We start from the raw sequence: 16,439 nt of genomic DNA on the forward strand, positions 1-16,439 counted from the left end.
TCATGCGAAATTAATTAGGGCTTTGGTGGGGGCCCGACATCCATAACACTCACTTTAATACAATTTGCTTGATATGTTGATTTTTGATTCTTCTTGATGAAATACTTGAATTCACTTAATATCTATTGTTGAGATACCCTTGTTCCCATAGACGTGTGGATGTTTGCTAATCAGGTACGCTTCCTCTACCCCCCAACTTTGAAATTCTATGAATATGTATGTTATCATGAACCATGACCATGTTTGATGCCATATTTGATTGTGTTGATGCTTGTTTGATCATCTTTGATAAAATACATGCAATGTGTCATATTTCTAAACTAGTCTCCTATGTTTCATGATAGCACTTGAGAAGCCGTTCAGGTACTCACTTCGACTCTCTCTTGTGGTTGGTTTTCTTGTTAGGCATGCAATATTCAAAATCACCTAGTCTGCTTAGGTATCCATAATTAACTGATTAATGGCCACGCTTCCCTTAACTTTGTAAGTAGAGACCTCTTTAGGGCTTAGAGGGGTGCTACCTCCTAGAGGTACCTTCCCAATAAGTAACCTGATCCCCGGACTTGGACTCGGGTTTTTCAAAGACATGCTTTTCCAAAAATTATGGAGTCATTTTTTAGGGTTTTATTTCTTGTTTTATTTTCCCTTTTAAAAAAAAAATAAAATAAGTGGCGACTCCAACTTTTTTTCCAAAAATCAATTTTTCACAAAATAATAAAAAAAGCGAGTCTCGCCGATCGAGTGGGGACGCACGTGAAAAATGCGGGTCCACAAATTGGCGTCTTCAATCATCTCTATCTTATACTCATTCTCAAAGACTTTGAGCTACTCCAGATCTTCTTCCAGTAGGAGAAGGGTAGGAGAGAACTCCGAATATATCCTTAGAATCTGGGCATTCTCGAAGTGCAAGCATAGCATCTACTAGTGGAGTATGCATGCCTATGTCAATTACACAACTCTCTCATACCATGCTGCTGATTTATGGGAAATTCAATTATTAGACTGGAATCTCCTTAAGCGTAGGAGTCGAATAGACGCCAGTCTCAGTGAAGGGAAAATTGATTCGAATCTGGATGAATACAATTGAAATTCAGATCAAAAGAAACTTGAGTGAATCTGAGAGAGGTGTAAATAGGTAGACAGGAAGGGCAGGTTGGTTAGAAGCCAAAGCACGACTTCCTTTGATACCCAATCATGAATGTCAATAAGCAGATCTTCACTTCCAAACTATGTTCCCAATGAATTTACTGGAATTGTTTCCAATACCTGAGAGCTTTAGATATTAGGATATGCACTTTCTACACATTTACCTCCAAGTCATTCCTAATAGATCGCGATCAACCATACTATACATTTACCTCACATTGATTATAGAAAACACATTCATATTTTAATTATTTTCAATTGTTTTTATTTGTTTTTTAATGATTATTTTAAAAATAATTATATAAATATGAAGAATGAATAAAAATAAAATACCATATATAAAAGTTATTTTTAAATCATATTTTTAAACATAGAAAATAGATTAAAAATATTTCATGTTTCTAAATAAACTTTTGTTCTACAAAACATTAAAGAAAGGTTTTCAAAAACTATTTTCAAAAATAGTTTCCAAACAAAGTCTTAAGCCATGTTTGGTCATTGTTTTCGAAATTAATTCTGAAAAGTAATTTTTAAAAAACATTCCTTGATTTTTATTAAACAAATATCTCTTTGATAACCTGCAATGATTTTAGCCTATTTTCTATGTTTTTTAATATGTTTCAAAAATAACTTTTATATGTAGTGTTTTTTATTTTAAAGAATAAAAATTGTTTTAAAAAACAATTACCAGAAACGGCCTAAATCTTTGTTTTTTTTCCCATGAAATCCAAGTATAGTATAGTACAATGGAAGAATTAGCTCACGCTCCATTTCGTTACGAAGAAGTTATATAGTTTGAATTGGAACCATCTCTAGCTAGTGCATTGGTTTACATGTAAAAAAAATGTGAACGACCTCATAAATCAAGAGAAAATTTCACTTCAATCAATGAAAAAAATGTCATCTCTTGGAATATGATAACCTCAGGTTATGGAATGCATGGAGATGAGAAAATGTATTACAATAGAAATCCCCAACACAGAGCAATCAAGTCATCCAAAAATCCACCAAGTTAGATTTTTATCAGGTGAAGCTCATTGTGACTGAACTGTTGGATGACGACTTTTCCTTTCTGTATAATCAAGTAGAAATCAACCAAGAAACAAGTTCATCAGGACTAAGTTTTTGCCATATAGGGTAAAACCACAGTGCAAAGTTCAAAGTATAACCAGTACATCTTACTGCTTGTCTACCCAAGATGGATTGAATGCCCAAGATATTTTTTATTGTTTTCAGGTTTTCTTGTACAAGGCACATACCAGACAAACTCTGATAGATTTTCCTAATAATCCCGTCAAGTACTCAATACACATGAGGGAAAAAAATATCCGAAACATGAGCACCAAAGTCAATGGCTTGGGTCCCGTGGCGCATTTGGCTTCAATTATGGGACATCTGAACCTATTTCCCCCCTAAGAATACACTTAGAATTTTCTTCAAATTAATAATTGCAAGAAAATGACATCCTCTACCATGTTGACGGGATCCAACCAACCCAAAACTAAAAAAAATAATACCCATGGTTTGTGGATGGCAATAGACTTCGTGCTCATGGTAATGGACACGGCCACTTGGGTACCCAACTCATTTCTACAAATTTCAGCTGCTTCTCAATGTTTTGTGATTGCGTGGGCAAAAAATGATGAGAAGCATGAGGGCAGTTCTGGTGCTGGTGGTTGCAGTCTTAGTATGCATCTGGGGGAATATTCACTTGGCGAGCGCAGACATAAGCCCCACCGGGTGCAAAGAGGAGAGGAAACTCGCTGGTAACGCGTGCCAGCCAGTGCTCTATGGGAAAGACCCATCTGCAAACTGCTGCCAGTGTGTTCGAGTTACCCATGTTGAGTGTATATGCCCCTACGTCTCTCCCAAGGTCGCTTCCATCATTCGAGCCTATGGTCTTAAAAAGCTCATTAAGAAAATTGAAGGGTGTGGAAGGGCAGTTCCTCACAATTTCAAGTGTGGGAGTAAGTTCTCTATGCCTTTTTTCATATTTTGGAGGCCATTGATGATAGATCATGATGGTTAATATAATTGTTTTTGGTTAACTTGATTGTTGCTTTCTGCAGGTATCACTACTCCATGAGGAAGAAACCCTACTCGGTTTAATATGAATATAGTTTGAGTTACCATGTTTAAATACTGAGTGTCAGTCCTACTCTTGCCATGTTTGTGAGTCGAATATCTACTTGTGCTCCTGTTGTGTTAGTATGACTTTACTATGAATAAAACAAGAGAGAATAGCACGTTTCTTGTATTTTCTATTGGTGGATATATTGTTAGTCTATTACCAAATAACTTTGACTTTTTAAAATCAAATCGATGGCTTATGATATGGAAATTTTAAAGTCGGTTTGAAAACTATTTTTGAAAATAGTTTTTTATTTTTTAAAACATAAAATAGGAAAGCATGTTTGACAACTAAAAAGTTGTTTATTGTTAAGAATAAAAAATAAGTTGTTTTGAGATAACATTTTTTAATTATTTTTAGTTATTTTCCCTTGTTTTTTAGACCTGTTTTAAAAAATAATTATACAAAGATGTAAAATGATTAAAAAAAAAGTATTAGATATAAAAATTATTTTTAAAACATATTTAAAAATATTGAAAATAAATTAAAAAAATTTCAAGTTTAGAAACAAACTTTTGTTCTACAAAATATCAGAGAATGGTTGTGAAAAACTATTCTCAAAAACCATTTTTCATAAATACTTTAAAAAATAGGAGCTTAACTTTTTAATTACTTATAACATTAAAATTTTAGTTTTTAATTAGATTAACTTATGTTATAAGTTAAAGGAGAGCTTTATTCCAAAAATAAAAATAAAAATAAAAAATGGTATTTTTCTATCTTCTCTATGAAAGTTCTTTATTCTTAAATCATAAGTTGTTTAGAAAAATTATTCAAACTTCTATAAGTCTCTCATTGAACTTCAAAAAAAAAAAAAAGAAAGAAAAAAAAGAAAAAGGTGACTTATGACAACCCAAGCTAAATAGTGCTTTAATATGAAAAATTAAGTTATAGTAATAAATTTTAAAATAATATTAATATTATAAAAGTTTTATTAACTATAAGGAATTCATGCTAAAGTTTTATTCAACATATGGAACTCAAGCTAACTTCCATATTAAGGTTTTTTCTACGTTGTAAACTTTTTTTATAAATAAAATTAATTAAACAAATATAAAAGTTTTTATTGAACTTAGAAAAAATTCTTGATTTATCAAAAGTCAATTTAAATATAGTGACATATATAATGAAACTATAATTATGAGATTTTTGTGGGGTTTGTGGTTGACCCAATCTTGTAGTTTGGACTTGCTTTCTTAATTACTCTCTCTCTCTCTCTCTCTCTCTCTCTCACACACACACATATATATATATATATATTTAATATAGTGGATTTCCTTCTCCTCTATCCATGATATTTCCCATTTAAGGTTTTTTTTTTTATTTATGTAAATCTATGTGTTATTATTTTATTTAATTTTTTTTATTACCTATTCTTATTATTGTGTAACATAAGTTTTTGCCAAAACTACAGCGGCAAGTTCAAAGTATTACTAGTACATCTTACTGTTCGTCTACCCAAGATGGATTGAATGCCCAATATTTTTTATTGCTTTCAGGTTCTCTTGTGCAAGGTACATACTAGAAGAGCTCTAATAGATTTTCCTAATAATCTAGTCAAAGCACTCAATACACAAAATGAAAAAAATAAGCAAAACGTAAGCATGAGTTCCTTCAGAAACCTCACCAAGTCACTAGCTTGGGTCCCATAGAGCATTTATCTTGAATTTTGAAACAGAATTAACCACGACCTAATGAATAGACATAAATTTGTTGTGATATTAGGAATGTTTAGATATTAGGAATGTTGAGATATTATGATATTAGTTGTTCTTTCCTTATATCATTCCTTCCTTGTATCATTCTCTCCCATTCTTAGAATGGTGATTACTCTCTATATATACTCTGTACATGAACGAATGAAATAATCAATGAAAAACTACCATTCATCAATTTGAAGATGGTATTAGAGCCATGGAACTGAAATCCTGGATATTTTGTTGGTAAGGCCAGCCATCACCGCTCTTTCGTGATAAAAAAAAAAAAAAAGTGAAAAAAATACTATTGTTTTTCAATCTGAAGGTACTTTTAATCCAGGAATTATTTTGACTGAATCAAACTATGACGTTTGGTCACAACTTGTGGAGATGCATATTGTCGAACGGGAAAAACTTTCCTACATTCTAGGTAAGACAAATCCACCAAAAGAGTCAGAAGATGGATATGAAAAATGGTATGCTGAGAATCAAAAGGTGAAGAGATGGTTGTTAATGTCCATGAGTTCATAAATTATGAAGCGTTACTTACGCTTACCCACCGCTCAAGAAATTTAGAGTGCATTATCAAAGGCCTTCTATGATGGAAGTGATGAATTACAAGTTTTCACTTTGAATAAAAAAGCCTTCACTACCAAACAAAGTGGCAGGTCTCTTTCTGAATATTATGGAGAGTTAACTGAATTTTTTTGCAAATTGGATCATCGGGATAAGGTAGTCATGAAAGACCCTAAGGACATTGCAGCATACTGAAAATCCATTGAATGACAACAGGTGCACATCTTTCTTGCTGGATTAGATGTTGACTTTGAGCAAGTTCGAGGAGAGATTCTACGCAAAGATCCTCTTCCCGATTTGGAAGAATGCTATGCACTGATTCGACAAGAGGCAGTGCGTCATGCTAGTATGAAAGCAGAATTTGACAACCTTGACACCTCAATTATGGTAGTCCGACAACGATCAACCCATAATTGGCAGGACCAATCCAAGACCAACCATCTAAGACAGACCCTAATATTGATAAGTCAACCTTCAAATACACTCATTGCAATAAGACTGGTCATACCAAGAGTCATTGCTTTGAAATTGTGGGATATCCAGACTGGTGGGATCATAATCGTGATCAACGGAAGAAGGATTCCAAGAAAACCTCGACTGCAGTTGTTGTCGAAATAAAAACAAAGGCTAATGTTGCTGAGAAAACCTCTACATTGGTAGTCGCTACAGATTATGGTAGTAAGTTTTTAAATATTTCTACACCTGTTATTAATAGTGCATGGATAATTGATTCTGGTTCTACAAATCATATGACTTTTGATTCTAGACAGGTCTCACCTCTTAGACCTTCCTCACAAAAAATTGTTTCCACAGCCAATGGTAACACAACCCTAGTCATTGGGGAAGGATCCTTAACTCTTACTGATACTTTGAATTTGGATTTTGTTTTAGTTGTTCCATCTTTAGATTACAATCTTTTGTCAGTTTCTTAAATCACTGCAATCTTATCTTGTATTGTCATTTTTTGGTCTGAATTTGGTGTTTTTAAGGACATCCAAACAAGACAGACGATTGGTTGTGGTATTAAGCGGGGAAAACTCTATTACTTAGACTTGCAGTCAAAGGATTCAAATAAGTTGCGACAAGCCTTGATGGCAGATGGATCTGAGGGGGAGAAGAAAAAGTTTGAAATTTGGTTGTGGCATTGACGTCTGGGACATGCTTTCTTTGGTTATTTTAAAAAATAGTTTCCTAGTTTGTTTGCAAAGAGTGATATTTCTGGTTTCCGTTATGATATTTGTGAATTGGCTAAAAGCCATTGTGCTTCGTTTCCATTAATTTTGAATAAAAGTCCATTTTCTTTTATGGTTATACATTATGATGTTTGGGGCCCATCCAAAGTCCCAACTTTGAGTGGTTCGTGTTGGTTTGTTACTTTTATTGATGATTGTACCAGAATGATATGGTTATAGTTGATGAAGACCAAAGATGAAGTGAACTTGTTGTTTAAAAAATTTCATAAAATGATTGAAACTCAGTACAATGCAAAGGTTCAGGTTTTGCGTAGCGATAATGGTGGAGAATATCAGAGTTCTGATCTTCAAAAGTATTTGAAAGGACATGACATCATTCATCAGACTACTTGTTCCAATACACCCCAACAAAATGGAGTCACTAAGCGGAAAAATTGACACTTGTTAGAGGTTGTTCGTGCTTCCTTGATAGCAACAAAAATACTGATATCTTATTGGGGAGAAGCAATCACATCTGCCGCATACTTGATCAATCGGGTACTTTTCAGCTCAATTAACTTCCAAACACCTCTCCAAGCTCTTACTAATGTCGTAGTTGCCCCAACCGTCCCAAATCTACCTCCTCGTGTTTTTGGTTGCGTGGCATTTGTGCATTTACACAAACACCAACACACTAAGTTAACTTCCCGTGCATTGCAATGTGTGTTTGTTGGATATGCATTGCACAAAAAAGGATATCGATGTTACCATCCTCCAACTCGATGAATGTTTATTACAATGGATGTGGTGTTTCATGAAGATTCGATGTATTTTTCATTTGAGTTTGAACTTCAGGGGGAGTACCAAAAGGAAATTCAGACTCTCGATTATGATTATCATATCTCTGAGGAGGATGAATATGGACAATCTGAACTAGTGAACCAGGAAGCAGGTGAGTTAGATATGAGTGGTACAACTTTGGAACCAAGTAGTAATGACCACCCAGAAACTGAAGAAGTGATAGAAGAAGGAAGAGACAGTATAATTGAACCATCACCACCATCTGAACAATTTGGGTTCGAAGATGTCTTCACTGAAATACCAAACCAATCGTCGTCTGTTGAAGGTGTTCTTAATTTGGAACTTGATCCATTCATGAAACGGTTACCACACCATCATAATAGAGGTATTCCTAAACCCACATATGAACTTGAATTATCTACCAAAGTCAAATATCCCATGAGCAACTATGTGTCTAACCATCGTTTGTCTAAATCAAATAAGTCATATATAAATCAATTATCTACTATAGCTATTCCTAACAGTGTACAGGAAGCCTTAGCTAATCCAAGGTGGAAAGCAGCCATGAAATCATTGCAGAAGAATGAAACATGGGAACTCGTAGAATGTCCACTAGGAAAGAAGCCAGTTGGGTGTCGTTGGATCTATACTGTGAAGTAAAAGGTAGATGGTAGTATTGAATGATTTAAAGCAAGATTGATAGCAAAAGGGTACACTTAAACTTATGGAATTGACTACACAGAGACATTTGCACCTGTAACTAAGACCAACACAATTCGAGTATTACTGTCTTTAACTGCAAACCTGGATTGGCCATTACAACAGTTCGATGTGCAAAATGCCTTTCTGTATGGTGAGTTATCTAAAGAAGTATATATGGATCTTCCACCAGGATGCATGGTGTCAGAAATGTAATGTCAGAAGGTGTGCAAATTGAAGAAGTCATTGTATGGGTTGAAGCAATCCCCGAGAGCATGGTTTGAAAGGTTCACAAAGTCAATGAGAGCTTTTGGCTATCATCAAAGTAATTCAAATCACACTTTGTTCCTGAAAAAGCAACATGGTAAGATTACGACACTCATTGTATATGTGGATGACATGGTAGTTATAGGAAATGATCCTGAAGAAAGAAAAGCTCTACAAAATTATCTATCTAGAGAATTCGAAATGAAAGATCTAGGTCCTCTGAAATACTTTCTTAGGATTGAAGTTTCTCGATCAAGTGAATGAATTTTTCTATCTCAAAGAAAGTATGCCTTATATCTTTTATAGGAGACTGGAATGTCAGGATGTCAACCTGTTGATACACCAATAGAAGAAGGTCTGGAATTGTGTGTTAAGCCTAATCAAGTATCAACCGATAAGGAAAGATACCGGGGACTTGTGGGGAGATTAATGTACTTAGCTCATACAAGACCAGATCTTGCTTATGCATTGAGTATAGTAAGTCAATACATGCATAATCCTGGAGAACAACATATGAATGCAGTCATGTGTATTTTGAGGTATTTGAAGAATGCTCCTGGGAAGGGAATTTTTGTTCACTAAAAATGTTGATCATCAAAGTATAGAAGTATACATTGATGCTGATTGGGCCGATGCACTGGATGATAGGCGATCTACATCTGGTTGCTTTACCTTTGTAGGTGGTAATCTTGTGACATGGAAAAGTAAGAAGCAGAATGTTGTCGCTCGTTCAAGTGCAGAAGCGGAATTTAGGGGTATGACTCTAGGACTTTGACTTTGTGAGGCATTATGGCTAAGACTCCTCTTACAGGATTTAGGTTACCTATCTAGGCAACTTATTCGATTGTTTTGTGACAATAAAGCCGCATGTGATATTGCTCATAATCTAGTACAACATGATCGTACAAAGCATGTCGAGGTGGACAAATTCTTCATTAAGGAGAAATTGGATGATAAGATTGTGGAATTGCATAAGATTCAATCAGAAGATCAATTGGCCGATATCCTCACCAAAGCTGCAGTCTCAAGTCGAGTGGTCTAAAAAATTTTAGACAAGTTGGGCATGTGTGACATCTATGCACCAACTTGAGGGGGAATGTTGAGATATTAGGAATGTTTAGATATTAGGAAAATTGAGATATTAAGATATTAGTTGTTCTTTCTTTATATCATTTTTTTCATTCTTAGAATGGTGATTACCCTCTATATATACTCTGTACATGAACGAATGAAATAATCAATGAAAAACTATCATTCATCAATTTGAAGAAAATTTTCCCACAAAGAATACACTTGGAATTTTCTTCAAAGTAATAATTGTAAGAAAATGGCATCCTCCACCCTGTTGATGGGCTCTAACCAACCCAAAACTAAAAAAGCAATACACATTGTATCTTCAGCTTAACCCCAATAACCTACGGTTTGTGGATGGCCATAGACTTTGTGCACAAAGGAATGGACACGGCCACTTGGGTACTCAACTCATTTCTATATATTTCAGCTGCTCCTCAGTAATGTTTTGAACTTGTGGGGAAAAAAATGATGAGAAGCATGAGGGCGGTTCTGGTGCTGGTGGCTGCAGTCTTAGTATGCATTTGGGGGAATATTCACATGGCGAGCGCAGACACGAGTCCCAGCGAGTGCAAAGAGGAGAGGAACGTGCTGGTTAGCGCTTGCAGGCCAGTGCTATACGGGCGCCCCATGTTTGTGAGTCAAATATATCCTTGTGCTAGTATAACTTTACTATGAATAAAACATCTACAAAGCTTTTATTAAAATTAGAAAAGTGTATTTTCACACATTCATATGAAAAAAAAAATCATAAAATAGAAATTCAAGTTTATAAAATACAAAATTCAAACTATTAGCTAAATTAGTATTTCACATATTTTTTGTTGAAGGTATATAAGAATATATAAATATTTTTTATATAATAAATTAATATTATAAGCTAAATTTTTATAAAAATAAATTAACATAATGAATAAAAATAATTAATTTTTAAAATTTATCCTTCTCCCTTGTTTAGGATAGATATATTAATCTAATGATTAAGAAAAAAATTTAATTCATTTTGGTGAATAACCTCAAATGCTTGGGAAAATGTTTGGTTCTAAAAAGAAATGCCAAGCATTTTAGGGATTTTAAAAACTTCAATTATTCTTTTAAAAAAATATATATATATTTTTTTAAATTAGAGACCACCTAAAATATTTTTGAAGATATGGTTGAAAATTATTTTTTGAAAAGATAATTACAATCGTATTTTAAAAATTCAATTTATTATCGAATTCTTCTCTTTTTTTAAAAAAAACTTCATTCTTTTAAAAAATATTTAAAAAATTTATTTTATTTTATTTTATTTTCAAAATCAACTTAAAAACAATTGGCTTGCTCAGACATGGCTAAGTGATTGACGTGGTGGGACCTACTTGTTCAAGATTATCACATGGCAAAAGTTGTTGGTAGTTGCCTAGTTGGAAATTTGGAATATGCCTCCACTAGTGTATGGGTGTCAAGTGGGTGGTTTTCGAGTCCTTTTGGTCAATATGGGTGCTTGAAAGTTGTACCCATTAATCATTTTCTCTTGACAATAAAATTTAAATTCTTTTCTAACACTCATACATACATTTATTGTATGAGAGCGATTATAAGAGCAACAATTCAGATCAAGGTAAAAAGGAAAATTTTATGGTATTAGCTATCCAACTTTAAATTTCAGCCGTTGAAAGACCGTATGATAAAATCCAAATCTTTTTTTACTATAAACAAAAAAGAGTAAAAAAATATTAATTTAAATTTTATTTATTTTGTAAACCTCAATAAAATTTAATTTAATTTATTTAATGATTTGGAAAAAAATACACTATTTTCCAAAAAAATAAAAATAAATTATTATTATTATTATTTAAAAATCAAACATCTTGAAAAATATATATATATATTTAAAATTATGTATGTAAAAAATAGCTAAAAATATGTCAAAATTATTTTTTTAAATGATATATTTTTAGAATATATTTAAAAGAAATTAGTTTTCTAAAAATAATAAATTTTTAGAATAATTATTAAAAAAAAATTAAGATAAAAAAGTTTATCAAATATTGTGATAAAAAATACTCAAAATAGTTTTGAATGGTATATTGGTCTCTTTACGTTTTATATCCTTCATTTCAATTATACAACTTTTATGGGTCAAATATTAATTTTTGGGCCTAGTTGGATCCAAAACACAATTGTCCCTTAAATAATTTGGCCGGCTATAATATTGTTTGGAAAATCTTGCAGTGTTCTTTTAGTCTGCACACCAAAACCTGGAATCAATAAAATGTATGGGATTCAATCCATCTTAGGTAAATCGGTTGTACTTTATCTTTGTAGAACGATTCTATACGTTTTCAAAATTAGAACCAAATCAATCATTGAACTGAAAATATTATCGAATCCTAGTTTATTGGTTGTATCGGTGATTCAACAATAATCAAATATAATATTAGCATGCAATCATAAATATATAATTTATATATTATAAAATTTAAAAATAAATATAATAAGAAAAAATATAAATAAATAAATAAAGTTAAAAATCTCTTATACTTCTATCTTTAATCAAAATTATTTGGAGTTTTGTACAATTTCAAATTATTTAATATTTTATGTAAAAAAAAAAGTTAAAATAAATAAAATTAATTTAAAGAAATATATAAAAATAATATATTAACTTCAAATATATTTTTATTTTCTTTATTTTTTTTCTTTTCTACGTTTTCTCATATTTTCCATCAATTTTTCCCAAAACCAAAACATAAGCTAAAAGTGGGTCTCTTGGTAATACGAGCTGATCATCAAACAACTGCAGTGAATTAGGCCCAACAGTGAAGAGTCCCAAGTTTTGAGACCAACCCCATGAATGATCCTGCCATAATTCATCATAGAGATGGTGAAATGGTCAAGGCAGAGCGTCAGAGACACCCTTGCTCACCCATTGACTCACAACAATTTAGTAAGCCCCATTGGAGAAACTAGCTTTGATTTTTTTTTTTTTTATTTCCCCTTCTTTCATCTTACAAAATGTTCTCCTTGCAACCCAAATTCCCACTTTGTCGGTACATATCCATGACCCAATCGGTGAATTCTCTCATTCCTCAAATTTTGCATCATGGCAATGAGGAACATGAAGAAATCATAGATATAAAACTGTTTGAATCAGGTTGATCAAGGTCTAGATGATGCGTTTCTCTTAAGAGTTTGAGAGTCTATTAGAGGTCATTTTTAAGAACTTAAATATGGAAAATAGTTTTCTCAATTTATTCTATATAAAATTAATGTTGATTTTATATACAATATAAAACTTCTCAAAGTATTAATATTCATATTTTCAATTGCTTTTCAAAACGTATACTATAAAAAATTCCAAAAGACATCTTAAATTTGTTTTAAAAAGTAACTTGTTTTTTAACAAATTTTTTAAAAAATATTCTCTTCATAAATTTTTTTGTTAAATGTGCTTTTTAATTGAGAAAATAGCTTTTATGTTCTAAAGAATAAAAAAGTGTTTTGAAAAGCATGTTCCAAACAAACCTCTATATACCAATTCCAAAACCCATAAAGAATATTAAAAAGTGTTAGAGCAATCAAGTTGTAGCCAAAAACCAAGGAGAAAAGAAAACTTATGAACTCTTAATTTGTGTTGTCTCACAAATTTGTAGGAAATGGAAGTCTTTAATAAGATTCATTAATGTGATTGTTGAAATCTGTAATCCTACTTAAATTCAAGTAAGAAGAATTTTAGAATTTGAGAAACATTGGGAATTATTATTTATTCAAGTTTCTTATGTTAACTAAGAGTCCTAGACTAATTATGAAGTGGAGTGATAGTGCAAGTATGACTAGTCTATTATAAATAATGGTTTGTTATTATGTTAGAGAGAGAGAGAGAGAGAGAGAGGGGAAAGAGAATAAAATGTAATAAAATATTATTTTAGCAAACTATTGTCAACAACCATTCATGTGGATTCCAATAAGTGGTATCAAAGTCAAGTTGATCAAAGGTGCAAAGCTAGAAGACCAAAGCTAGAATACTAGGGACTATGCATTTAGATAATTAGTGCATTCAAATATGTGTATTGTTTAGATCTTCAGATTTATGGGATTTAGTAAATATTGACCAATTCAAAAGAATTCAAGGCATTATCAAAGGAATAGAAAGATTTGTGAAAAGAAACTTGAAAGAAAGATTAGAAAGCATCATATGCAATACTCTAAGCAGTAAATGAATTCATATTTGAGAAAATCTAAAAGACAAAAATAGCAAAAAAGGCATAGGTTACTCTATAAAGATTATTTGAATGAAATTTCAAACATTTAAAGGTGAATTCGAGTCTCTTGGGATGAATAATTCTAAATCAATCTCAAATTATTTTCACCAAGTACATACCATTGTAAACTAAATGCAAGTTAAAGTGAGAAGCTTGATGACCAAAGAATAGTAGCGAAAGTCATGTGATCTTTAAGTGTGAAATTCAAATATGTTTTAGTGATTGAAGAAGAAAAGGATATATTTCTCATAGTTGAAGGGTTGATGAATTCATTGTGTTCACATGAACAAGGAATGAATAAGAGAATCAACTTTACTAATTTGGAGCAAGCTTATAGAGTAGAGCATCTACAAGAGGTTATGGTGGGCAACAAGGTCGTAGAGGTTGTGGTCATGCCCAAGGTAGAGGAGGACACAACAACTCCAATAATAGAGATGAACATGGTGACCAAAATTATTCTAGAGGAAGGTGCAACACTCTTGAATCTAAAGACAAGTTTCACAGACAATATTTCAAATATACCAGGTGCAAACACTATATAAGTTAGAATGTTGAACGAAATTACAGAATGAACAAATAAAGCATGAAAATATCATTGAGGTAGGTGAAAATTTAGCATTAGCCTATAATATAACATCAAACGCAGACTACAAAGATGCTTGGTACCTTGATATAAGATGCAACAATCACATGTGTTGTCAAAAGGAATTGTTTTTACACTTTGATGAATAAGTCAGAGGAGAAATTCATTTTGGGAATAAATTCAAAGTCTCAATCATAAGCAAAGTTGATATTAAAATACATTCTAAATATGGTACTAATATTACTATAACAAATATATTTTTTATTCCAAATCTTTTCTTCAAATTTGTTAAGCATAGGACAATTAATAGGAAAAAGGCATAACATTAATATATCTAATGGAGTTTACATTCTTAGTGGTAAAAATAAGAAGATGATGGCAAAAGTACACATGACAAAGAATAGGATGTTTTCTATGTTTCTTCAAGTAGAAATTTTATTTAATTTAAAGGCAACAATAGAAGATAACAATGGGCTTTGACATTTTCACTTTGGTCATCTTAATTTTTGTAGGTTGAAGCTATTAGTGTATAAGAATATGGTAACAAAATTACCACTTATTGATGTTCTAGATTGTGTCAATGAAGGATGTTTCCCAAAGAACTAACATAGGGATTTTTTTTTCTAGTTGTAAGATTCAAAAGAGCTAAACAATCTTTAGAATTGATGCATATAGATAGATGTATGTGATCCTAGTAAGGTAAAATCTCTTGGTCATAACAAGTCACTTTGATGAAATTACTGATCAAGCTTTAGTTAACTTTTGTTTGTTTGCATATTGTGATCTAATTTCATATGATGAAGTAGCAAGTGATGAGAAGTGGATTAAAGTAATAAAAATTCAACCAATAGAGAAGAAAAATACATGGGAGCTAACTACTCTACCAATTGGAAAGAAGCTAATAGGTGTTAAATGAGTTTATAATACAAACTATGAATTTGATAGTAAAGTTAATTGATTTAAGGTAAGGTTGGTGACAAAAGGTTACAAACAAAAGCTACGTATTGATTATTTTAAAGTGTTTACACCAGTTACTAAGCTAGATACCATTCACATGACAATTATTCTTACAGTTTCGAAAATGTGAAAAATACACCAAATTGATAAGTCACTTTTTTCTTAATAGTGTACTTGAAGAAGTTTTTATTAAACAACCACTAAGATATATTAAGGAATGAAAAGAGAAATAAGTTTATAAACATAAAAAAGAATTGTAAGGGTTAAAGTAGGCACTACATGCTTAGTCCATGTGGATTGACACATACTTATTGAAGCATGATTATTAAAAGTGTCCTTTTAAGCAAACACTTCATCAAATCAAATTCTAATGTTAGTGTAATTGATTTATGTCTTTATATGAATATTTTTTTTACAATAAATTGTTAGTAAATGTTTCAAGATTTAATAAAGGCATACACAACAATTTGAGATGATAGATTAAGGATTAGTGTCATATTTTCTTAGAATTGAAATTTAACAAACATTTTATGTTATCTTCTTCTCACAAAAGAGCTATGCCATAGACATTCTAAAACAATTTAAGATGGAATCATCATCATCAACAATTCGTACTCCTATTGTAGAGTGATTGAAGATGAAAAAGTGAGCCATTGCAGAATTATTAAATCTCATATTTCAAGGGAATAGTAGGAAGTCTTCATGTAGACCCTTCATTTTGTCCTCCTAGCACATGTCCTATTAAGTATTTGTTTGGTACTTTACAACAATTCCTTGATGGCCCATTATGCTATCTTCTTCTCACAAAAGAGATATGCCATGGACATTCTAAAACAATTTAAGATGGAATCATCATCATCAACAATTCGTACTCCTATTGTAGAGTGATTGAAAATGAAAAAGTAAGCCATTGCAGAATTATTAAATCCCATATTTCAAGGGGATAGTAGGAAGTCTTCATGTAGACCCTTCATTTTGTCCTCCTAGCACATGTCCTGTTAAGTATTTGTCTAGTACTTTACAACAATTCCTTGGTGATCCATTAATACTGGTGTAGCCTATCTTTTCTAAGCCACCTTAGGGACTTTGGTT

General features: G+C 31.9%; 1 protein-coding gene across 1 annotated transcript; it reads left to right on the top strand.

Moving 5' to 3' along the window:
* Positions 1 to 2,668: 2,668 nt before the first annotated feature.
* Positions 2,669 to 3,403, top strand: LOC104882036 (uncharacterized). The gene is made up of 2 exons (XM_010663914.2): positions 2,669 to 3,113; positions 3,216 to 3,403. Exons 1-2 carry the CDS (start codon positions 2,786 to 2,788, stop codon positions 3,230 to 3,232), a joined length of 345 nt encoding a protein of 114 aa, XP_010662216.1. The 5' UTR covers positions 2,669 to 2,785; the 3' UTR covers positions 3,233 to 3,403.
* The last annotated feature ends 13,036 nt before the right edge of the window (positions 3,404 to 16,439 follow it).

This window comes from Vitis vinifera, chromosome 16, assembly GCF_030704535.1.
Source record: "Vitis vinifera cultivar Pinot Noir 40024 chromosome 16, ASM3070453v1".
Classification (NCBI taxonomy): Eukaryota; Viridiplantae; Streptophyta; class Magnoliopsida; order Vitales; family Vitaceae; genus Vitis; species Vitis vinifera.